General features: G+C 35.7%; 1 protein-coding gene across 1 annotated transcript in view; it reads right to left on the bottom strand.

Moving 5' to 3' along the window:
- The window catches only part of MYO16 (myosin XVI), a 542,291-nt gene that overhangs the window by 352,367 nt on the left and 163,441 nt on the right, over positions 1-26,483 (bottom strand). Inside the window, exons 8-9 of the mRNA XM_012637927.1 lie at positions 17,908-17,971; positions 1,041-1,191 (exon numbers count right to left, since the gene is read on the bottom strand). Coding sequence (XP_012493381.1) covers positions 1,041-1,191; positions 17,908-17,971 — 215 coding nt within the window. The remainder of the gene's footprint in view (positions 1-1,040; positions 1,192-17,907; positions 17,972-26,483) is intronic.

Raw genomic sequence — 26,483 nt, 5'->3', positions numbered from 1 at the left:
CCTCCCTCCCTTTCTTCCCCCACATCCCCCAAGGGGAGGGCCCAGCAGGGAGAAGGCAGCTCTGCACTCCAGGAAGGGAGCCTTCAGCAGGAACCAAATTCACCTGCACCTTGACCTTGGACTTCCCAGCTCCATAACCATGAGAAATGCATTTCTGCTGTTTAAACCACCAGTGTGTTATGGCTGCTGGAGCACATGAATATACCCACTAAAACTTAAAAATATTTCAAATGTTTTGACTATCTCTTTTAGCTACTTTAAATAAGAAAAATTGATGAAATTATTAATAAAATTAAATTTTAAAAACAGTGCCTTTAGAAAACCTGGCTAAAATGTCCTTCAAAATATTGAAAATTAGATACAATGAAGCAAGATATTTTCAAAGATGCAAATTACTCCAACATTTATAAAAACTAAATATATAATAATCATTTATTTCTGTGGCAATGTTAAAAGAAAATAAATTCTATAACTCCAAGTTTATCAGCCTCCCAAATCCAAAGTAATTTTTCATGACTTGGGGATTGGGATGCACAAATAGTACACACACACACACACACACACACACATACACACACAATATAACCACACGGACACACACAGACACACAGACAATGCAACACCACAGTTTATTTTAAGGATAAATGACTCAGTAACTGGTTTTCCCTTCTTGCTTGTAAAATACTTGGATAGTTGAAGGAAACCAAAACACACACACTGTATAATAACCAAAATAGTGACAAATGACTCAACTGGAAATACTGAGGAAGTAACACACTGGCCGAGCTTACATTCTTGGTGTATTAGACCAAAACTGTAAAATTCAAATAGTTGTAAAGCACAAGAACAATTACGTTTGTTAATAATTGGTATAATTCCCTACTTATTCATGGAAACCGCAACCAAAATATTAATCTATGCATTCATTATTTTTTCTTGGAATGGCAGTGAGTGGATATTTGTTTATAAAATATGTTGGATTTTAAAACATTATTTTACATGAAAAGATACCAGTAGCCATGCAGTGAGGGTGCGATTACCTGCTCAGGTTTGGTGGAGCCACTCATTGTTGTGTTTTCAGGGGTGCTGTCCTGAGACTGCTGTTTACATAGACCTTTTGTTGCATCTTTGAACATGATGTCTTTTTCCAACAAACTGTCTTGTTTGGCAATTGGTAACACCAGGGGACTGCTACAGGAAAAAAAAAATCAATACTATAATTATTCTTTTTCTAACATTGTATCAATCAAAAATTACCACTACAGGATAGCTGGACTATAGATGCTTATTTTATTCGGATAAGAAATACTTTTTATAAACTGTAGGAAAAAATATTAATGGGAGTTCTGTAAACATTTTTATTAATGCCAAATTTCATTCATTTTCATTTTTAAAAGAAAAAAACATGTTTACTTGAACTCCAGAAGAAAATGTTTATGAATGGTATATCTGACTGTAATAGACAAATCAATAAGCAATTTGAAAGCTAAGGTCGAAATGCATACTGAACAAGGCAAGATATTTAAATGTGAAAATGGACTGCAAACAAGTGAAGAAAGGTGTAATTGTATGATTGTTAAAATATTATTCATTTGGGATTTAAAATATAGAATCATGGGCAACATTTCAAGTTTGCAATGAAATAATGATTTGAGAACTAGAAAAAAGATATGTTTAAAGATTGCAGTGTTACAAGCAGAATAAATTATGTTACTTCAGTGCAGTTCAAGCTAGGCCAAAAAATAAAACAAAAGCTATTTCATTGTTTGTTCTTCTATAGACTTCATTGCCAAAATAAAGCCATTATTTTGTAATGTTCATAAAATAATAAATACAAAATAAGTGTTAAATTTGTAATTGTGATATTTTATTAAAATTTAAAAATGTATCTCCCTAAATGTTACCATACAAGCAGAAATGCATGCATATTTAATCAAGTGCAATATATGTAAACATAATTATTTCACGTAGTCCACAATAAGAGCTGTGATTCTAAATAAAGCTAAATGCACTTTTTTTGGCCTATTTTATTTAAACTTCAGGTTTATTGAGATCTAATTTATATACAGTAAAATTCACCCTTTGTTGTTTAGTTCAATGAGATTTATAGTTGTCTAACCAAAATAACCAGCAATATGTAGAATTACTTTCACCTCCAAAAGTCCCTTTTGCCCTTTGGAGTCAATTATTATTAGGTGTGTTAGTGTCTTCTCACACTGTGGTTTTAATTTGAATTTCATTTTTTTATTTAAAATACTTAATTGTCAAGAAAAACTAAATATATTTAAGGTGTACAATGTGGTAATTTGATGTACACTGAGTAAAGGTTATATTAGTTAACACATCCATCACCACAAATGCTACACATTGTATCTCCAGAACTTGTGCATCTAACAACTGAAAGTTTGGGCTCCTTTTCCTCCACCCTCTAGTTCCTAACAACCACCCTTCTACTCTCTGCTTCTATGAATTTGACTTTTTAAGATTCCACGCATAAGTGAGATCACGTGGTACTTGTCTTTCTGTGTCTGGCTTATTTCACTCAGCATAATGTCTTCCAGGTTCATCCATGCTGCTGCCAATGATGGGAGTTCCTTCTTTTCTGAGCTGGAAAATATCCCATTGTAGATATGCACTACAATTTCTTTCTTCATCCATCTGCTGATGGACACTTAGATTGTGCCCATAGCTTGGCTATTGTGAGTTATGCTGAAATGAATGCAGGAGTGTAGGTATCTCTTCGAGATCCTGATTTCATTTCCTTTGAACAACATACCTAGAAGCGACATTGCTGGATAGTATGGAAGTTCTATTTTTAATTTTTTGAGGAACCCCCCCATACTGTTTTCCGTAATGGCTGTACCTACTTACATTCTCACCAATAGTGCACAAGGCTTTCCTTTCCTCCACACCCTCATCAGTACTTGGTATCTCTTGCATTTTTGAAAACAGTCATCCTTTCAGGTATGAGATCGTATCTTACTGTGGTTTTCATTTGCATTTCTCTGATGAGTAGTGGTGTTGAGCACCTGTTTCATACACGTGTTGGCCATCAGTATGTCTTCTTTGGAAAAATACCTATTCAGGTCCTTTGTCCATTTGTAAAAATTAGGTTATTTGTTTTATGACATTGAGTTGTGTGAATTCCTTATATATTTTGGATATTTATGATATATCATATATGTGATAAATATATTTGCAATTATTTCCTATGATTTCACATGTTGCCCTTTCATTTTGTTGATTGTTTCCTTTGCAGTGCACAATTCTTTTAGTTTGATGTAATTGACTTGTTTATTTCTTCTTCTGTTGCCTATGCTTTTGGTGTCATATCAAAAAAAAAAAAAAAGTCATTGCTAAGACCAATGTTAAGGAACTTCTTCCCTGTTTTCTTCTAGGAGTTTTATGGTTTCAGATCTTACATTTAAGTTTTTCATCCATTTCAAGTTAATTTTTTTACATGGTATAAGACAAGGGTCCAATTCCATGCTTCTGCATATGGATATCTAGTTTCCCAAGCACCATTTATCAAAGTTTCTTTCCTTTCCCCATTGTTTATTCTTGTCATTCCCCTAACGTGTAATCTTGTAACCTTGTCAAAGATTAGCCGATAACATATGCTTGGGTTTATTTCTGGGATCTGCATTCTGTTCCATGCGTCTGTGTGTCTGTTTATATGCCAGTGCCATACTGTTTGATTATTATAGTTTTGTGATATGGTTTGAAATCAAGGATGTGATACTTTCAGCTTTGTTTTTTCTCAAAATGGCTTTGGCAATTTGGGGTCTTCGTAATTCTACACAATGTTTCTCTTTGGTAAAATGTGAGTTCAAATCTTTTGACCATTTTTTTTATTGGGTTCTTTGTTGTCAGATTATTGAGTTTATATACTCTGGATACAAGTCCTTCATGAGATATGTGTGTGACAAATAGTTTCTCCCATTCTGTCTCTGTACCTTCATTTTCATAACAGTGGTTCAGAGAAAAGTTTTTTTCTCTTACAGTTTGAGCTTCTTGTGTCTTATCTAAGAATTCTTTTTTTAACCCAAGATCAACAAAAATTTCTCCTAAATTTTATTCTGGAAATTTTATGGTTTTATGCTTTACATTTATGTCTGGGACTCATTGTGAGTGGCTTTTTTTTTATATGGTGCTATATTTGAGTCAAGGCTCATTATTTTCTCATATGGTTGTCCAAATGCTTCAGCATCATTTTTGAAAAGAAATATCTTTCCCCAGCCAATTACCTGGACATCTTTGTTAAAAATCAATTGACCATATATGTGTGGGTCTATTTTGGAACTTTTCAGTGTGTTTCATTGACATAATCGTCCATTTTTAAACCAATACTACACTTTCTTGATTAAAGTACCTCCTCTGAAAGCCTTGAAATCAGCTCATATGAGTCATCTTATCTTGTTTTCTTTTTAAAATTTTTTTTTGGCAATTAGAGATCCTTAGCATTTTCATATAAAGCTTATAATCTATTTGTCATTTCTTATAAGAATGCCTCTTCGGATTGTGGTTAGCATTGTAGTCAATTGATAAATAAATGTGGGGAGAATTAAAATGCTAACAATGGCAAATTTTGTCATTCATAAGGACAGTATCTTTATTTTAATCCGTGTCAATTTCTCTTATCAGTACTTTGTAGCTTCTAGAATTAAAATATTCCAAATAATTATTAGATGTTTTCCAGTTTTATGCTCTTATGAATCTATTTTTAAATTTCAATTTCCAATTATTGATTGTTAATATATAGAAATGCACATAATTTTGCATACTAACCTTGATAGAGGAGGAAGAAAGTAATTTGAAAGGCTTCTTTCAGGAACCACAAAGTCTTATTGTTTTACATCCCTTCTCTATGCCCTGCCTTCCAACTGTACTATAGAATCAAGGAAAGCAGGAATGAAAAGAGACTAGCAAATGGGCACATAGGACCAGACCTGACAGAAAGGCAGGAATAGCTAAGGAACAAGTTTACATAAATGTGAGATCAGTCTTCCTTTGAACCCTGGATGATGACATTTTATAGTGTGTTAGTTGATCAAGGTATATGTAGGTAGGCAAAGGAACAAAGGAACATATATTAATGAGAGGTACCATGGTGTAGTACAGCTGTAATATGCATACGTTTTCAAGACAGAAAAACAACAAAGTTTTATGCCTATTCTACCACTTTGGGCAAGTTATATAGACATTACGTAAAACCAATATGTAACAGGACGGTGGTGAAGGATTACTAACATAATTCCCACAGACTATGGGCACCATGACTATGGTCACAACAGAGAATACAATTAGCTGTTGTTATTTAATGTGCCCAGAACTGTGACACTTCTGGATTTTACCCTATTTATAAGCAAACAGTTTAGCTTGTTACTATTTCATGGTTAGTTGCAGAAGAAAAGAAACTCCTGGATCAGAGATAAAGGACTTTATTATTCATGGCAAACACAGAGCTTTATGTCTGTACCAGTTCTCCTTTCTGTCCTGCCCATGTGATGAGGAGGAGGAGGTAGGAAGGAGGGCAGCACAGTTGGACCTTAACAGATGCCTAACACTAGAGAGAGTTGTCTTACAGAAGAGAAAGCCGGCCAAGTATCAAGTATCTTTTGAGCATGCAGCAAACATTATATTGAGGAACAAATATGTCAGTCCCCCTCCCTTTTGGAGTGAGTGCTGTGGTTTCCATGGACTACTTACTTGTCTATTTAACTACCTGCATATGCCTTGCAATCTAACAAAGTGAGCAACAGCATGGCGATGTTCAGAGATGGCAAACTGTCCTCAGGAGTATAGTTATTAATTTAAAAAGATTACTATACAAAGCTTATAATGCTTATAAAAATTCATATCCAGATCTGCTTGAATACTGCTGTGGCTTGAATCCATGTCCCCTCCAAAACTCATGACGAAATTTAATCCCCAAGGTGTCAGTGTTGAGAGATGGGGCCTTTGGGAGGTGACTGTGTCAAGAGGGCTCCTCCCTCCTGAATGGAATGATCCATTCATGCGTTAACGGATTAATGGGTTAATGGATTAATGGGTTATCATGGGAGTGGGACAGTAGCTTTACAAGAAATGGAAGAGAGACCTGAGCTGGCACACTCAGCCCCTCACCATGGGATGTCCTGTACTGCCTCAGGACTCTGCAGAGACTCCACCAGATTCACACCCTCAACCTTTGCCCAGACTCCAGAACTGTACGAAATGAATTTCATTTCTTATAAATTACCCAGTTTCAGGCATTCTGTTGCAAACAACAGAAAATGGATTAAGACAAATAGCATCAAATGATAAGCTACTATTACTTTCGAAGAGGCCTTATTTCTTCTACAAGCAACTTTGGGAAAATGCCTGTCAGCTGTAACTTCATTCATCACTTATAGAGTTCCTAAGAATATGTTCTATGCTTCTTCAACATGAAAGCCCTTCAAATATTTTTAAATAATTTTTATTTTCTTATATTTTCTATAATTTGCATTAACCACCAGCAAAATGTTTTAATAATTATACAACATTTAGCAGGTAACAGTCTCTGTTCTAAGCACTACACATGTATTCATGTTTTCATTTTAACAACAGCATTACAAGATATGCACCATTTTATTCCTGTTTTGTAGATGAGTTAACTGAGGGCCAGAGAAGGGAAAAACTTGCTATGGATACGTAGAAGCACCACTGGAGCTGGGGTTTGGATCTGTCATGTTTAAGCTCCAGGGTCTGTGTGCTTAACCACCAGATCACAATGCCTATGTCTAAAAGTCCACTCCCACACCATAAAAATATTTTCCTTTCTTATTTTCCTCCCTATATACTCTCTTTTTTCTGCTTTGTCAGAAAGTTTTAAAAAACTAAGGAGAGAGTTTGCATATACCAAATCTTTTAAGTATAAAGTGCTTAATAAAGCAGTAATCAGTTTTTTTTAAGGTAGAAATTAGGAACATAGTTCATGAAATACATAAAATCACCAATTATAAAGGATTTCTAAAAGAAAGAAATAATGAGTTTAGTAAAACAGCTAAAATACTCTATCTGAAATCTAATTGCATTATCAATAGCAGGCTCCATTAGAGTTACAATTGGAAAGAAGATTGGTATAGGATTGCCAAGACATTATTCCAAATCAGATTTTACCTCAAGTTGGCTACCACCTGACCTTCTAAGGCCTTTCAAATATCTGGGTCATAGCTTCATCTTTGTAAAATGCAAGAAGTCAAGTAGGTAATGTCTAAGTGTATATCAAGTCCTACATTTTTATGATGCAAATAAATAATCTATGTTCATATAATTTTTCAACTGTATCTTTAAAAATTAATCATGAATTCACTCAATTATATCATAGTTTATATAATACAGCATCTACTGCTAACTATAACATTCTTATTCATAAAAGAAAAAAACGACTCTAAATCATACAATTGGTTTGAAAGGTAACATATTAATTAGACATCCTCTGAAAGCCTTGAAATCAGCTCATATGAGTCATCTTATCTTGTTTTCTTTTTAAAATTTTTTTTTGGCAATTAGAGATCCTTAGCATTTTCATATAAAGCTTATAATCTATTTGTCATTTCTTATAAGAATGCCTCTTCGGATTGTGGTTAGCATTGTAGTCAATTGATAAATAAATGTGGGGAGAATTAAAATGCTAACAATGGCAAATTTTGTCATTCATAAGGACAGTATCTTTATTTTAATCCGTGTCAATTTCTCTTATCAGTACTTTGTAGCTTCTAGAATTAAAATATTCCAAATAATTATTAGATGTTTTCCAGTTTTATGCTCTTATGAATCTATTTTTAAATTTCAATTTCCAATTATTGATTGTTAATATATAGAAATGCACATAATTTTGCATACTAACCTTGATAGAGGAGGAAGAAAGTAATTTGAAAGGCTTCTTTCAGGAACCACAAAGTCTTATTGTTTTACATCCCTTCTCTATGCCCTGCCTTCCAACTGTACTATAGAATCAAGGAAAGCAGGAATGAAAAGAGACTAGCAAATGGGCACATAGGACCAGACCTGACAGAAAGGCAGGAATAGCTAAGGAACAAGTTTACATAAATGTGAGATCAGTCTTCCTTTGAACCCTGGATGATGACATTTTATAGTGTGTTAGTTGATCAAGGTATATGTAGGTAGGCAAAGGAACAAAGGAACATATATTAATGAGAGGTACCATGGTGTAGTACAGCTGTAATATGCATACGTTTTCAAGACAGAAAAACAACAAAGTTTTATGCCTATTCTACCACTTTGGGCAAGTTATATAGACATTACGTAAAACCAATATGTAACAGGACGGTGGTGAAGGATTACTAACATAATTCCCACAGACTATGGGCACCATGACTATGGTCACAACAGAGAATACAATTAGCTGTTGTTATTTAATGTGCCCAGAACTGTGACACTTCTGGATTTTACCCTATTTATAAGCAAACAGTTTAGCTTGTTACTATTTCATGGTTAGTTGCAGAAGAAAAGAAACTCCTGGATCAGAGATAAAGGACTTTATTATTCATGGCAAACACAGAGCTTTATGTCTGTACCAGTTCTCCTTTCTGTCCTGCCCATGTGATGAGGAGGAGGAGGTAGGAAGGAGGGCAGCACAGTTGGACCTTAACAGATGCCTAACACTAGAGAGAGTTGTCTTACAGAAGAGAAAGCCGGCCAAGTATCAAGTATCTTTTGAGCATGCAGCAAACATTATATTGAGGAACAAATATGTCAGTCCCCCTCCCTTTTGGAGTGAGTGCTGTGGTTTCCATGGACTACTTACTTGTCTATTTAACTACCTGCATATGCCTTGCAATCTAACAAAGTGAGCAACAGCATGGCGATGTTCAGAGATGGCAAACTGTCCTCAGGAGTATAGTTATTAATTTAAAAAGATTACTATACAAAGCTTATAATGCTTATAAAAATTCATATCCAGATCTGCTTGAATACTGCTGTGGCTTGAATCCATGTCCCCTCCAAAACTCATGACGAAATTTAATCCCCAAGGTGTCAGTGTTGAGAGATGGGGCCTTTGGGAGGTGACTGTGTCAAGAGGGCTCCTCCCTCCTGAATGGAATGATCCATTCATGCGTTAACGGATTAATGGGTTAATGGATTAATGGGTTATCATGGGAGTGGGACAGTAGCTTTACAAGAAATGGAAGAGAGACCTGAGCTGGCACACTCAGCCCCTCACCATGGGATGTCCTGTACTGCCTCAGGACTCTGCAGAGACTCCACCAGATTCACACCCTCAACCTTTGCCCAGACTCCAGAACTGTACGAAATGAATTTCATTTCTTATAAATTACCCAGTTTCAGGCATTCTGTTGCAAACAACAGAAAATGGATTAAGACAAATAGCATCAAATGATAAGCTACTATTACTTTCGAAGAGGCCTTATTTCTTCTACAAGCAACTTTGGGAAAATGCCTGTCAGCTGTAACTTCATTCATCACTTATAGAGTTCCTAAGAATATGTTCTATGCTTCTTCAACATGAAAGCCCTTCAAATATTTTTAAATAATTTTTATTTTCTTATATTTTCTATAATTTGCATTAACCACCAGCAAAATGTTTTAATAATTATACAACATTTAGCAGGTAACAGTCTCTGTTCTAAGCACTACACATGTATTCATGTTTTCATTTTAACAACAGCATTACAAGATATGCACCATTTTATTCCTGTTTTGTAGATGAGTTAACTGAGGGCCAGAGAAGGGAAAAACTTGCTATGGATACGTAGAAGCACCACTGGAGCTGGGGTTTGGATCTGTCATGTTTAAGCTCCAGGGTCTGTGTGCTTAACCACCAGATCACAATGCCTATGTCTAAAAGTCCACTCCCACACCATAAAAATATTTTCCTTTCTTATTTTCCTCCCTATATACTCTCTTTTTTCTGCTTTGTCAGAAAGTTTTAAAAAACTAAGGAGAGAGTTTGCATATACCAAATCTTTTAAGTATAAAGTGCTTAATAAAGCAGTAATCAGTTTTTTTTAAGGTAGAAATTAGGAACATAGTTCATGAAATACATAAAATCACCAATTATAAAGGATTTCTAAAAGAAAGAAATAATGAGTTTAGTAAAACAGCTAAAATACTCTATCTGAAATCTAATTGCATTATCAATAGCAGGCTCCATTAGAGTTACAATTGGAAAGAAGATTGGTATAGGATTGCCAAGACATTATTCCAAATCAGATTTTACCTCAAGTTGGCTACCACCTGACCTTCTAAGGCCTTTCAAATATCTGGGTCATAGCTTCATCTTTGTAAAATGCAAGAAGTCAAGTAGGTAATGTCTAAGTGTATATCAAGTCCTACATTTTTATGATGCAAATAAATAATCTATGTTCATATAATTTTTCAACTGTATCTTTAAAAATTAATCATGAATTCACTCAATTATATCATAGTTTATATAATACAGCATCTACTGCTAACTATAACATTCTTATTCATAAAAGAAAAAAACGACTCTAAATCATACAATTGGTTTGAAAGGTAACATATTAATTAGCCATGCACATGTTTTGTACAAAAGAAGTGTAAAACACACACCTAGGCTGATAGCATACAATAATATTTTAAATTTTTGTAGAACAGTTTTTCTTTATGTTTCTATTCCTCCTATAAAAATCAAACATTCTATCTACAGTCATTGTGATTAACAATACCATTCATACAAGTTAACTTCAATATATTTAACTTTCACTGACCACCCATTTGTAGAATTTGTGGAAACATATATTAAAATATTTTTTAAAAAAGGAATAATTTTTAAAGTAATCATTGGTATTTATCTTGATACTCATTAAATATTTATTGAGCATGGCCACATATTTATAATATTATTTTTATGAATCAGATGTGATTATGTGTATAGAATAAGACTTAATAATGAAGAGGAAACATATAAAGGAGGAAAAAGAAATATGCCAAGTTAATAGTAGTTTCATCAAAAACCTCGACTAATCACCAAAAGGCCTTAACATTCCCCTCAGCTCAGCTGAACTTTGGACAGGCTTCTCCCTAATTCTAGGCCTCTGACCAACCCCTTCTTAGAGTCCTGACTTTAGAAAACTTTCTATTGTAATTTTTTTCTCCGCCCCTTTGCAATGCACATCTTCTCCTAGCCTCTCTCGTCAGTTTTATAGCCCAGGGATGTCTTTCTCAAGGAGCTGGGAGTCATGCTTTTGAAATGTAAACTTGGAAGGAGATAGCCCCATATCTCCCAGTTTCCATGGAGGATACCAGCCTACCTTTGGTAAGGGTGCAATCAGCAAACACATAGGGCTTAATTTCCTTGTCCAATTTCCTCCCTGATGTCCTACAGAACTTTTCCACAGTTCACTCCAGCACTTAGAAACGCTCCCATTTTTTGTTCAGTAAGGTTGAGTTCAATCTCTCTCCCCTATTGGAATGATCTTTATTAAAGTCTTTCTTTCCTGTGTAACTTCTCTGGTGCAATTTTTCTTGGAGGCTAATGAGTGATTTTTTTCATGCTTCTATGTTTTTCTGCACTTTCCAAATTTTCTTCAATAAGCAAGCCTTATTTTGATTATACAAAAGAAATTATGAGTAATAGAACTTTATCAGTGAAAAACAGAAAAAATAAGATTGAAATCATATATTTTCTAAAAAGAAGGCTTTTGGTAGTGCAGACTCTGTAAACATTTTTTTTAAAAGAAATATGTAGGCATCATCCAAGAGTAGTTCAGGTTAATACAGGAGAGGCAGATTTAACTCTGACTGTGAGAAAAATTAGATGGGAATATACCAGCAGACAAGCAATTTCTGAACTCTAATGGATTTATTCCAGATTTACTTATTTTGATAAACATAAAAGTCATTTCATGCAGAGCAAGTGTGTCTGTAGGAAATAGGAATTTATATCTGAAAATGGAAAAGGAATCTAATAAATTGAAACTATGAAAGGCACAATTATTGCCCATTATAACTAAAGCGATTTTAGAAAATCATGGAGATGAAATAAAATTGACTATATTGAAATATATTAGGCTGACACAATGATAACAAATAAAATCTAATAGAAACAAATGTGAAGATAGGGAATATGACTCAGTTATTTTGGTATTTAAAGTAATGGACTGAATAGATAGTTCTCAATGTTAATCCTAGAAAACATAGCTACATGAATTATTTCCTAGAGGAAATTCAATTAATCTTTTGGAGGTTTTTTGCTTCTATAAAACAATGATCCAAAGATTAATGTTAAATGAAACAGTTCCTAGAGAGATTTGAATTATTGCTATGTATTTGGGCCTTCCAAAAATTACTTGAGTTTTTGTAAGATTTTTTTTTATATAATTTAAAAACCATTGTGCTAAAATACTACTTGTGTCTAAAAAGCAAATAAAACTTTCAGTGTGTCACATGGCTGGATTGGAGTTTATATTGTTTATAAGACATCTTATATTCATTTCAACAGCTCTCAACAGATATCTGCAAAGAGATTTTAAAAATGGTTCAGTTAAGGGGAAAAAAGTCTTTAAGTTTGATCTAGTAGCTTCATGCATATAAAGGGAGTTTCTGAAAGTCTCAAGAGTTACGTTTGCCAGGAAAGAGTCCCTAAATGTATCATTCTGTCCTCATCAACCATGGCATTTCTCTCTGTGCACTGCTGAACTATAGAATTGCTTTCTAAGTGGAAATTCCTAGGGAACTGATTGACAGGTTTATCAAAACTTGGTAACTACATTCTTAAGAATTTTGGCAATGCAGCCATGATATTGATTAGTAAACAGGTTTGATAACTTGCAGATTTATTACTAAGTGAAAGAGCTTTGTATATATCAAATGAAGTATTAGATGTAAAAGTCATGTGTAATCTAAAAGGCAATATACAAATATGAATTAATATTGCTGAAATAACTATTCACTAATATTCTTTAATATATTAATGTGAAATGAAACCACACAAAAAATTTTATGTCAGAGTTCTCTGATTCCACAAAAGTAGAATATAAGTTGTCAACTGGGACTTTTAAACTGAAAGAAGGCATTATTAATAATTATGATATATGTATGTTTCTCACATAACAAGAAGTCAGAAACATGCAGTCCAGGAATGGTAACCTTGTTAACAAGGTCTTTGTCTTCTGGGATTTTGATTTGTTCTAGTTTCCTATTCTGTCATTCTCAGAAAGTTGCTTTCATCCTTTGCTTGCAAGATCACTTGGCATCTTCAGGCAACACCTTTGGGAACCAGACAAGAAGGTAATAGAACAACTCACAAAACAATGCTTACTGGATACATCTGTCTTTTTAAAGCAAAAGAACAACTTCTCTAAAAGCCCTATCTTGTTAGACTTGCTGGACTTAGCAAGCCAAAATGAAATCTTTAAGCACATACTCATACTAAGTAATTGTTTTTTGTTGCAAATTCAAATTTGCTGGGTGTCCTGCATTTTAACTGGCAACTCTATACCAGTGGGACTTCTGCAAAGATTTCTGTGGTCAGGACAGTAGCTGGTATGATCTGAAAGTTTGTGTGCTCACAAAAACTCACATGTTGGAACCTAATCTCCACAGTGATAGGATTGGAACTAGGGCTTTTGGGAGGTGATTAGGTCATAAGGGTAGAGCTTTCAAGAATGAGATTTAGTCCCTTATAAAAGAGGCCCCAGAGGGCTACCTTGCCCTTCCAGCACATGAAGACACAGGTGAAGTCACCATCCATGAAGAAGGGGCCCTTGCTGGACACCAAATCTGCCAGTGCCTTGGTCATGGACTTACCAGCCCCCAAAACTGTGAGCAATAAATGTTTGTTTACAAGCCACCCAGTTTATGGTATTTTCTTATAGCAGCCAAACGGACTGAGACAGTAGCATATGGTCAATCCCTACTTCAGAGAGTCTGGGCCACTGAGTATGTTTAATGGGTCACTTTCCTGTAGCGACTACAATGGTGGTCTTCTTAATAAAGATAAAGGAGAAATTGGATAATGTGGGATTCACAAGTATGATAGCCACACAATGAAAAAGAAGTGTTTGAACATGATTTCCAAGGAAAGGCAATCAAACTAGGCAGAGTGTTCTCTTTTAGCTGAGCTGGTCCAAGAAACTGTGGAATTCTGCTTGGCTGATGGCCCCTATTAACTATAGGGCTCTGCTTTTCTGAGTGGCATTTGCAAGTTTGGGTCCTGAATAAAAGATTCTGAACAACAGAGAAGATGACATAACAATCTCCAGTGCACTCTCTCCTGTGCATTCTACCAAGCAGTGCTGGACCTCAACACTAAAACATGGCTGAGTGTAGTTTACAATGATGATACCATTTTGAAGGGCTTCTGCCTACGTGTGCTCACTGCTGGCCAACTCCCACTTTGTAGAAGAGAGAACTTACAACTTCAGCTCTATACTGAGGAATTAAAAGGGCTCTGTGGTGGAGAAATGACTATAAAACCATTTATTTGATGTCATTTTAGGGGTCTGGGTTAAGCTGAAAGTCATCAGCACTGCACTGGGTCCAGCATTCCCCAAACCTACATAATAGCAGAGGCAAGGAACAGAAATTGGATTCCTTTAGATCTTGCAATAGTGATTGTGGCAGGCTTGTCAGGCCTCAGTTACCCAAGCAGGAGAACATGCCAAGACCACAGTGCACCAAATCCTCATGCTTTTATTATCAACGTCTGATATAAGTAGTGGCCGGTGCACCACCTGCCTTTCTTCTGGGCTTCAGATCTCATGCTGATTACCACTGTGCCAATATAGAAGTTTGATATTTGGTTAATCATTTCAATCTCTGTTCTCTGAAATTGATCACTTCAGATCAACATTAATTGATTAAACTTTGAGAACAATTCGCAATTAGAAACACCTTATATGGTGTTTCTTTGCATTAACCTAAGAGAACCAGGTGGGCCAAGACAAACAGCAATGGACTTATTGAGCATCCCAAGGCCCAACTGCGAAGCCTGGTGTTTTGGCTAATCACTGGAGTTTGAAGGTATAACTGAAATTGCTTTCTTTAAATGAAGCCTTCACTCCAAATCTCACTCCTGCTTGAAGGAGGAAAAACATCTCTAAATAAAACACAATTTCCCTTTCTAAGGATACGCATGAATAATTTTGAAATGGACTTGTATTACATGAAGCTAATATTAATGTTGCTTGCTTCGGATCACTAGCAATTCATTTATTAGACAGTAGTAATAAAATCCAATATACAAACATGATGGAAGTGCTTTGTATGTTTGTATCACTATGCTTATTTTCATAAATCCCTTTGGGCGACATGCTCATAAAATTTAGGCTGCCCACCACCAGCCACAGCTTCCCTGACAAATACACCTGCAGCACACAAGCTTCCGAATGACTCCACAGACTGTAGGGTGAGAGTCTACCTGGGCTTTGTGTCAGGTGATACGATTTTACTGCAAATGGTGACTCAAGCTGTGCTGGTTTTGAACATGCTCAGGTCATTCAAGGTCAGTAGTAAATTTAGAAGAACAACTTCCATGCAGGAATAACGAGAGATGCCAGGGTTTAACAAGTGGCAAGGAAATGAGTGCTGCAGTGCAATTGTACCCAAGGGAGATAGAGTAATAATGCATTTCTCAGTATTGCTTATCCAAGAGTCCTTGTACAAATTACAAGGAAACATTTCCATAAAGAATGTCCTCAGGCGTAGTGTTTAGGCAAGAGTTAAAGACTTTCTCCCTCACATGTAATTTTTTTCTAAATCTACAGGGCAAGATTTTGTGCACCATGAGGCTAGGGAGATGCCAAGGCAATCTTCCTGAGCCCATTCCACTCCCTCCCTAGGTTGGAGAACATGAACAGAGCCCTCAAGCTTGGGTTCTGAGTGCAGCTGCCCCTTGCTAGCTATGCCTTTAGGTCTCCCCCACACCGGGGATTCTGTTTCTCCAAAAATAAAATGTGGATAATTATGTCTATCCATCTTAAGTCATGGAGTTTAAATGAAGAATGATGGAAATGAATATTAACATTGCTACGGATATGCAAATCATATGTATTTCCAATTGAGGGACAAGGACCTCAAAGAAACCCTTACATAGCCACAAGTAGGCTGTTTTTTGAATAAGTGCAAGTCAAGTGTGTTTCCTAAAATGTGACACTTTTAAGACCTTCCACAAAATCTGTTCTAAGCCTATTGTGAGTCTTATGTTTTTACTAAGGTCAAGAAGGTCACAGAGCATAACATAATGTTTCATGCAAAATCTCCGTGTGGCATTTCTCTTCCACAATAGCCACTTGGCTGAAGCCACCCTGTGATCCACTCCAGGCAGCCTCAGCCCGGATCACTTTGCCTCATCCTGATCTTTCCACATCCCTCACAGAGCAGCATCTTCTCTCCATCCCCAGTGACAGGTGACTCAGAAACTCTGGAGACCCAGCCCCAAGTTACCCACTCAGAGGATTCACCCAACTAAAGCTGATCTTTCCTGACACCGTATTTTCTTTCCAGCTGCTTAAAAAATAAGATTTTTCTCCATATGGTTCTAATCAATTTAAAAGCACCAACTGAAGGGCCTACCACTGGTTCTGCCTCAGCTTTTAGACAGAGGTCTTTCTTCTTTAGATGATTTTGCTGATAGTTCACAGATAAATGAAGAGCACCTTCTTTGTCACTTCTCAAGCACTGAAGTAGTGCTTATGATGAGGCAGGTATTGTTCCGAGAGATTTATAAATATTGACTAGGTTATCAAGAACAACCCTCCCATACAGTTATCATTATTACATCACCCAAACCTGATGTACTGTAGTACGATTCTGATGCTAATCACCCACTGCGCTGAGAGCCCCCCAGTTAAGGGCACTGTCCTCAACTAGACTGCCCCCATTTCAGATGCCAGCCACAAGTTTGGGGGTCCCCAGGCTACCCACATTTCTGACCAACTAGCTACAAATTCTAGGGCACCGACAACCCTCTTCGGGTTTGATATTAATAATTTACTAGAGTGACTTACAAACTCTGGAAAGTGCTACACTTAACTATTACAGCTTGATCATAAAGGATACACATCAGGACTGACAAATAGATGCATAGGACTAGGTCTGAGAGGGTCCCAAATGCAGAGCTCCTGTGCCCTCTCCCCAAGGAAGCAGGACAGGTCAAGCCCCCAGCCCATTAATGTGTCCACCAATCAGGAACTTCCAGTGGGCTCTGATGTCCAGAGTTGTTATGGGGGCTTCATGGCGTAGGCATGGTTGATTCAATCTTTGGCCACATGCTTGAACTCAGGCTCCAGCCCCCTTCCCTTCTTGGAGGTTGGGCTGCCTCAATGCCTCAAACCTTTAATCACATCGTTGGCCTTTCTGGCATGACCAAACACCACCCTGAGCCATCTCATCTCATGAGCATAAACTGAGGTGTGATTCAAGTGGCTCACAAATAACAATACACTCCCCTCATTTGGGAAAGTCCAAGGATATAAACTCTCCCTCCAAGGAAGCAGGGACAAAACCCAGCCAAATCCTTTATTATACACACAACACCTACATTTTGCACTTGAGTAAAAATGTCACAAGGAAGTTGAGTGAATTGCTCAAGGTCACAGAACCAGTAAATGTCAGGGTCTGTATCGGAACCAGGACAGTGTGGCTCTGGAGCATCTGTCTATAGCAACACACCACAGGGCCTTACCAGTAACACTCAGGGAGGGAGTTTACACACTCAGAGTGAGTAAGGTCAAAGGGTTCCACGGATAACTTGGTAGACAGACAATTACGGCTTCATGCTGTTCCATTTTGACTCGCAGCTCTAGCCCAAAAGCAGTTTGGCAGGAAACTGTATTACAGAGGAAACCTGATACTCATCATCTCAGTAGTATGGAAGTTTATTCCTGATTACAGACTATCTCCTCAACTTATCATATCCAACTCTTATCCATTCACTTGACCATGTTCCACACCAAAAGCTGACTGACCACAGTAGTGAGACTCAGATCATCAATTTCCTCTTTAAACCCATACAAAAATCTTTAGAATTACAAATAAAAATGACCACCTCACTGAAACAATGTGAAAGTAATGTGTGTGACATCTGTCAAGTTCCTGACGTTCCAGGCCCTAGACAGGTGTGTCTAAAATGGTCACAGCAAGTAATAGGATATATTTCCAGGTGGTGTTTCGGGTACTAGGTGAAATTATCCATGTAAACCACTGTGTGCAAGTCCCAGCACCTGGTAACCACAAACCAAATATCAGCTGCTAAAATTGTTTTTGTTATTATTACCACTAAAAACTAAAAACCCACAATTTTTCAGTGAACTACTCCACTCAGGCATTCTTCAAAATTTCTGTGGATTCTATCTCAAGGGCTCCATCAAACAGAAAATGAGGAGCACAGGTTGGCACAAATCAAAACTTCTCAGCAACAAAAGCCTGGGAGAGCATTTCCATGTTCAGATACCAAAGGGCATAGTCAGCAGCAGCTGTCTCATTAGCAGCAATAACAGTAAATGAGGCCCTTGGATGCATCTAAGGATGAAAAAGACAACACAGAGAAGAGGCACCCAGTCAGAAGGAATGAAAGAACAAAATGGAAAGAAAATAGCAGTCAAGTATGGAAATGGTTGTTGCAAGCTTCAAGAATGGATGCCTAAAAGTATTTGCCCTTATAGATACAGAATGTCCCACTTGGAAGGACCTTTGGAGTTAAATCTGACCTGTGCATTTTTAGACATGAATTTGAAAGTCAGATAACACATGGAGACCTTAAGAATGTTGACTGCATAGAAGACATCTTAGAAAACATGGAATATGGGATAATCCAGTAACACAGGAGTTTCCAATTCATTAAATGTTTAAAGATAGGCAATTGTCACTGACAGAGGGGCACAGTGGAAGTGATGTCCATGTCCTTACTGAATCACAATCTACCACACAGAATGCTGGCAGAACAACAAATATGAGTTGGTAGCACAACAGAAATTCAACATGTATGCTGAGATAATAGAAAGAATGAACCATTCCATCCTTTCTTACAATTTTAGCAAAATACCATTCTGGGAAAATGTAAAAGAAAGAAATCAACTTACAGTGCAAAGGAATAGGAAGTTGGGGTTAAAATTGACAAAGAAAAATGGACAATCATAATTCACACTGGGTGGTACATGGTGAAGTCATTAGAATGAGGGCTAAAGGGTGGGGAAGGAGAGATCTATTGAATAAACACAACAGGACAAGTAGAAAGCTAAAATATAAAGGTGAACAGAGCAATTCCCTTTCCTATCTTCCTAAGCTTCTCCCTGACCCCTTCCTAAATCTCGTCCTCCATGTCCCCTCCCAGGGGTGAGCCAGTTTACACAGCCTCACCAGAATGTGGGTGCAGAGGGACCCCACCTTAGCATGCCTTTGTCACTTCTGTGATAGTCAAGATGCAGCTGTATTTATGCCCTGTACCCTTCTGAGATATTGCTTCTTGTTCTATAATAAAACAATATAATACATCAAAAAATGTATTCCTCTCAGGTAAGAGCCCCCTGCATTGTGGCTCTTGGAAGTTTTTGTAAGACCAGAATTCCTGTCTTCTTCGGGCTCCTGACACAGTCCCGGCACAGTCCTCTGCCAGAATGCCATTTCATTTGAGTCTTGTCTTCATCAGTTTTTTCATGGACTGTTTCCTTGCTTTAAACCCATTTTCATGGTGATGGGATTCCAAGATGCTAATGGCTGGATTACCAAAGAACTCATTTAATATAACACAGATAGAATCTGCCTTCGTTTAGAGATGAAACCTTCACCTTGACGTGCACATGAATCACTGAATCACGGAGCAGATTCTGTTCTGAAGCTGGGTGGAGGCTCAGATTCTGCATGTATCATGAGCTCCCAAGTGATGAAGATGCTGCTGGCTCATGGACCACACTTTAAAGAGCAAGAATTTGAACCTTCCAAAAAAGGAATAGACCCATTAAGGTGCCTGTAAAGTTCTGTTTCTAAGGATCGAGGAAATACATGTCAAAAGCTCCTTCCTTGCAGGAGAAGGTCTCATGGAGCAACTTTTTAAATTCTTTCTAATTTTATACTTCTCATATAAAGGAACATGCACAATTCTTTCTTGGACAAATAATGAAATCAAATGAGCAACTAGATGCAGCAGAATGCTTGCTCCTGATTGGAGCAGAGGAAGACACTCCTATTTCAATCTCTACTTGCTTTTTCTGCTGCTGCTTTGATTTTTTAAAAAAATTTCTTCCACACCTTTCTAAAGCTGAGGAAATTCCACAAGCAGTTGGGAGACCAGATTATATATTTAAAATTCAGGTTATCAAGCCTTTCAAAAATGCACTTGGTTTAAGTTAGTGAAACTTAGATTTTCACAGAACAATAGCATTTGCTCCCTTTAGTGAAAGGACCCAGATTGAAAGCAAGAGTTTGCAGAAAATTGAGGCAATCCTGAGGCCTGGGGAGAGACAGGAGACCAAATGCTTCCCAGTCACCAAGTCTAAGCCACAGACTGCCACAAAATGGGTTTCCGAGGAAATGGTTCTTTCTGAATGATATACAGATTTTTCAGAGAGACACATTTATATTTCCTGTTAATTTATCAATTCTCTGATTTACTACATCTAGAAAACTTCCCAATGTTTCATTAAATTTGTCCAAATCAATCACCATTGTAATATTAAATACACTAAATCAACAAGCTCTGTTTTTTTTCTCAACAATACACACATTTATCAGCTTTAGAGACAGTCTTATTTTTTATAATAATTGTGAATTTGTTTGTAGAGGAATATTCAAGTATCCATATTTTTTCCTGCTTATACAAAAACAAGCTCTGAAAGGGTAGTTTATAGAAACTAAACTTTTCTGCATTAAAACATAAATTATTCCTATTTATTTCATCATGTATGTTTTCTTCTGTTCATATTTGTGATACTCTGATGACAATGAAAATAACCAGGTAGAATATATCACAATCATTAATTATAAAAGAAAATTTTCAAATGTGCTTAGTTGTAATCCTTAAACTAGCCAAGTCTACTTGTCATTTTCTTAAAGAGTTAAATAAAACTTAAATTATTATTGTTTTATTATTTAATTTTTAGTTCTAGCTGTGAAGAAAGGTAATAGCAGACTAAAATGAAAACAAGTCAAATTTCAATATAAAACTTAAAAGTATTGAAGCTTTGATATAACTAAACCATGTAATTAATTATGTAAAACAAATGAGTCATTTATTTAACTGTTTATAACCTGTCGTTTTATCAATAATGCCAAAAAAATTCAAGCTTATGCTGGTCAGATTGGGTGCTTTGGTTTGCTTTATTTTTTGACTAAAGCAGAAACAACAAACCAACGAACAAAACTACAGGCATATAAATTAATATTTATCCCAAATGAGTTATTTTGTTTACATTTTAACATCTCTTTACTTGGAAGCTCATAACATAATCCTAAAAGTAGAGTGGAACATATTGGGTACGTTTAATATCCATATTTGAGAAGTGAAATTCTTCCTTAGCAAATATTTGAATCGCTTCTCTTTTTCCAGTGATATCAATAATAAAATAACATGAACAGCAAGGGCAACTATTCTAACCATCAATTTCATGTGAATCAAAATGTATTTTATCAGTGAATTACTTCCGGGCTTGACACCAACTTTTGTTTTTATAGCATTCTTCTTTTTACTCACAGAAACGTGATATCATGTTTTTCCACCAGTAGGAGAGGATAGTACGGTGTAGTGGTCAAGACCCAGGTCTGACTGCTGGGATGAAAATCTTGACTTGTCATCTGTGGTCTTGGGAAACTAAGACAACTCCAGGCCCTTAATAGGGCTTTGAAGATGGAATAAGATAATTCACGAACGTTTCTAGTATATAGTCTCTCACATAAAAATCAAGCTCCTTTACAAAATAATTAAAAATCAAATCCAATAATAAATACATTTTATTAATAATATTAAGTAGAGTTCAATGCATATGTACCTTATGCATTTTAGCCTCTTAATTATGTAGAGTGGTTTTTAATTAAAAGTGTTTTTGAATGCCTGTGACTGGACGGGCTCTAAAATAAGATTTTCCCGACTGAGCTCATTTACTTGTCACAATTGCCTTGTGACACCTCTGGTCTCAAGGCCCTTGGTCAGGACTCTGTGATCTTAGGCATCTCTCTACTTCCTGGGAAGAGAAATCAAGTTACACTAATTCTGTGCCTCCTTCTACCCCTGGGAAATGAAAGAGCTTCTTTAATAGGGAAGAATGTCTCTTTAGTTCCTCCTCTTTTTCTCGGAGTGAGTCTGGCTGCAGAGAGCACGGTTTTCTTCTTCCTTCCCTTGGGAGCCTTGTCTTGGAAGCCCCTCACCGAGGAGAGCTGCTCTGGTTTATGGTGCCTTGGACAGACTGGGTCAACCTGCTGAGTGACGGGATATGTTTATAATATGTTTACAAACCCTTTCAGCACCCTGGTTCAGTTATGTCCTCCCACGGTACCCTCTATCGGTATTCTGGGGCTTTTACTTTCTCCGTCTTTACTGTTGGATTATTTCTCAGATTGTCCAGAAACTAGACGGTGCTGTTTATTCAGGGCACCCTCAACTACTCCAATGTTACATCACCATTGCCAGGTAAGGGACAGATTTAGAGAAATGACATAACTTCCTCAAGGTCCCCCTGATTGAATTGAGCAGAATTTGTTTTCAATCTCTAATATTTTTCTTGCGTTTTGTGTTTTTTCTCCCTATTGAGATATAATTCACATAGCAGAAAATTCATGGTTCTACAGTGTATAGTTCAGTACAGTTTTTTTAGCCTGTTCACAGATTTGTGAAACTTTCACAATTGTCTACTTTCAGAATATTTCCATCCGCCAAAAAAAGAAGCCCTCATTGTGAGTTACTCCCCAAACCGCGCTCCCTGCAGTGTTGGCAGTTATTCATTCGTTTTCTGTCTCTGCTCATTTGCTTATTCTGACGTTTCATTTAATTGGAATCATGCAATATGTGGCTTTTTCTATCTGGTAAGATTCCTTCATGTTCTTGCATGTATTTGTATTTCATTCCTTTGTATGGACGGATAATATTTTATTATATGTATATACTACATTTTGTTTATCCATTGCAATTCATGGAAATTTGTTTCTTTATGTTTTTTGACAATATGAATACTGCTATAAACATTTGCGTACAGGTTTTTGTGTAGATGTATGTTTTCATTCTTTTGAGGATAAACAATATACCAAATTTATGGGTCATATGGTAAATCTATGTTTAACTTTTTGAGAACTGTCAAGTTGTTTTTTATGACTGCTTCACCATTTTCCATTCCCACTACCAATGTATGAGTTCCAATTACTCCTCCTCATCACAAGCATTTACTTTTTTTTTTTTTTTTTTTGGCCCATAGCCATCCCAGTAAGTATAAAGTAGTACCTCATTGTGGGTTTAATTTGAATTTTCCTGATGAGTAATGGAGGGTATCTTTGCATGTGCCTCTAGGCTATTAGTGTCTCTTCTTCGGAGAAACATATTTTCAAATGCTTTGCTAATTTTTAAGTGAGTTTTTTTTTTTCTTTTTACTGGTGAGTTGTAGGGATTCCTTTTACATTTTGTTGGATATATTGTGGAAGAAATTTTCTTCTATCCTGTGGGTGTCTTTTCACTTTTTTGTTGGTATTCTTGGAACCACTAAAGTCTTTAATTTTGATGATACCCAATTTATCTATTTTTGTTTTATTGCTTATATTTTGGGTGTCATACCTAACAAATCATTACCTCATCTAAGGTAATAAAGATTTACGCTTTTTAAAAAGAGCTTTATAGTTTTAGGTTTTACATTAGGTCAATGATCCATTTTGAGTTAATTTTTACGTATGGTATAATGTACTACGGGTCCAACTCATTCTTTCACATGTGAATATCCATTTGTCCCAGTATTATTTATTGAAAAAACTATTCTTTCTCATTGAATTATCTTGGCACCAATCATCATCAATTAGCCATAAATTTAAGAGTTTATTTCTGTATTCTAAATTCTATTCTATTGATAAATTTCTATACTATGCCAATACCACAATATCTGAATTACTATAGATTTTAAGTAAGTTTTGAAATTGGGTCATGTGAGTTCTCCAACATTTTTTTTACATGATTATTTTGGATATTTTAGGCCCCTGAATTTTTATATGATTTTTAGGATCAGTGTATCAATTTCTGCAAAAATGTCATCTGGTATTTTGATAGGAATTTCATTAATAATATTAAGTACTCCAATTCGTGAACATGATATGTCTTTCCACATACTTAATTCCTTTCAATGATGCTTCGTAGTTTTTGCTGTACAAATCTTGCACTCTTTTGTTAAATTTACTTGTAAATATTTGTTATTTTTGATGTTATTATAAATTAAATTGTTTTTATTTCATTTTTTAATTCTGAATTGTTGTATAGACAAACATGAACAGTTTTTGTGTATTGGTCATGTATTCTGCCATCTTCTTGAACTGTATTCTTAGTTCAAATAGTTTTTTGTAGATTCCTTAGGATTTTTATATATAAGATTATGTCCTCTGCATAATATAGTTTTACTTCTTTCTTTTAAATTTGGATACCTATTATTTCTTTTATCTTTCCAATTGCTCCAGGTAGAACCACAAGTACAACGTTGAATAGCGTTGGTGACAATGGACATTCTTGTCTTTTTCTTCATCTTATGAGGGGTGATAATTTTCTCACCATTGAGTATGATGTTATCTGTTTTTTTTTTTTTTCTTTTTTTCTTTTTTTGCACTTTCCCTTCATCAGTTTGAGGAAGTTTCCTGATATTCCTAGTTGATTTATTTTTTTCCTCATAAAAGTGTGTGGGTTTTATCGAATGCTTTTTCTGCATATATTGAGATGGTCGTATGATTTTGTTCTTTATTCTCTTACTATGGTGCATCCTATTGTCTGATTTTTACATGTTCAAGCAACCTTCTTTCTTGTCATAAATCTCACTATGCCCTATCATGCAATCCTTTTTATCTGTGGCTGGACTTGGTTTGCTATTATGGAGGTATTTTACACCGATATTCCTAAGGGTATTATAGTTTTCTTTGTTCTTCCTGATGTTTTTATTTGATTTTTGTATCTTGGTAATTTTGACCTGATACAATGAGTCAAAAACAGCTCCCTCCTCTTTATTTTTGAAAGAGTTTATGATGAGTTGGTGTTTATTCTTTAAAGGATTGGAAGAATTCAGCCTTGAAGCCATCTGAGTGTAAGCCTTTCTTTGTGAGAAGGTTTTTGACAACTAATTCAATATCTTTACTTGTTATAGGTTTATTACAAGTTCTGGTTTTTTTTGAGTCAGTTTTATTTGTATTTTTCTTGGAATCTGTCAGTTTCATCTAGGTTATCTAATATTTTGTCATATGATTGTTCATAGCATCTCCTTTTAATTTTTTTTCTGTAAATTCAGGAGTTATATCCCTCTTTCATTTCTGATTTTGGTAAAAGAATGTTCCATGTGCACTCAAGAAGAATATGTATTGGAAAAAGTGCTCTAAATATGTCCATTTGGTCTGGTTGGTTTATAGTTTTGTTTAAGTCTTCTTTCACCTAGTTGTTCTACTCATTTTTGAAAGTTGGGCATCAAAGTCTCCAACTATTTAACCTAAAATATTATCTATCAGGCAAAGCTTTTTCCAGTAACCACAGAAGTATCTCTGAAGAAATATGCAGCAATACATGATTAACTATACACAAATGCATAGAGGATCGTTCTAGAGGGGTTGCATTCTAATAGTTAGATCTTCATACATTCACTTTTTGTTCATTTTCATCAATAGTTCTACCATTTAAAAAACTTTTATATTATACTGATAACCCTTTGTAAAGTTTTCCATGTTTCTCTTCCTCTTTTTAATGTATATTTAAGCATAAGAGTTTTAAAGGTAACATGCTATCAGATGTTCAATCTCTTTTTTTACTATTTTTACAGATACCATAAATTTTGTATAATATTATTGAACTGTGTATGTAATTTATTTTTGGATTGCTGTTAATGAAGGCATTTAAAATGATCTGAAGGATTTTAAAACTAGGTCCCAAAACTGTGCAATGTTCTTCATTCATCTAGATACTCATAGCCCAACTCTACCTGACTCTATGTTCATTATCTGGTTTTTTGAATATATATATACCCAGCACCAAGGTCAGTAGGGTCTGAAGAAATATTTGTAAATGAATGAATACGTATGTGTATCTAAGTTAACATTTATCATTAACACATGTATGTACATATCCACACTATAAGTATGCTTTGAAAAGAGAAACTGGAAACATAATCATAGTTTTACGAGTTAAATGAACACTTCTTCCTTATTAAATATGACATTAATTAGAATGTGAGTTACCATTAGTCACTCTTATGAGTTATACTTTGTATCACCTTTTCAGACCTTGAAAATGATGGCAATGTTCCATCCCAGCATTGGTTGTTTTCAAGCAACAGGAAAGTTACTTTTTAGGAGATATTCCA

This window comes from Propithecus coquereli, unplaced genomic scaffold (assembly GCF_000956105.1).
Source record: "Propithecus coquereli isolate 6110/MARCELLA unplaced genomic scaffold, Pcoq_1.0 Scaffold125, whole genome shotgun sequence".
Classification (NCBI taxonomy): Eukaryota; Metazoa; Chordata; class Mammalia; order Primates; family Indriidae; genus Propithecus; species Propithecus coquereli.
This window is presented reverse-complemented; position numbering and strand designations above follow the sequence as displayed.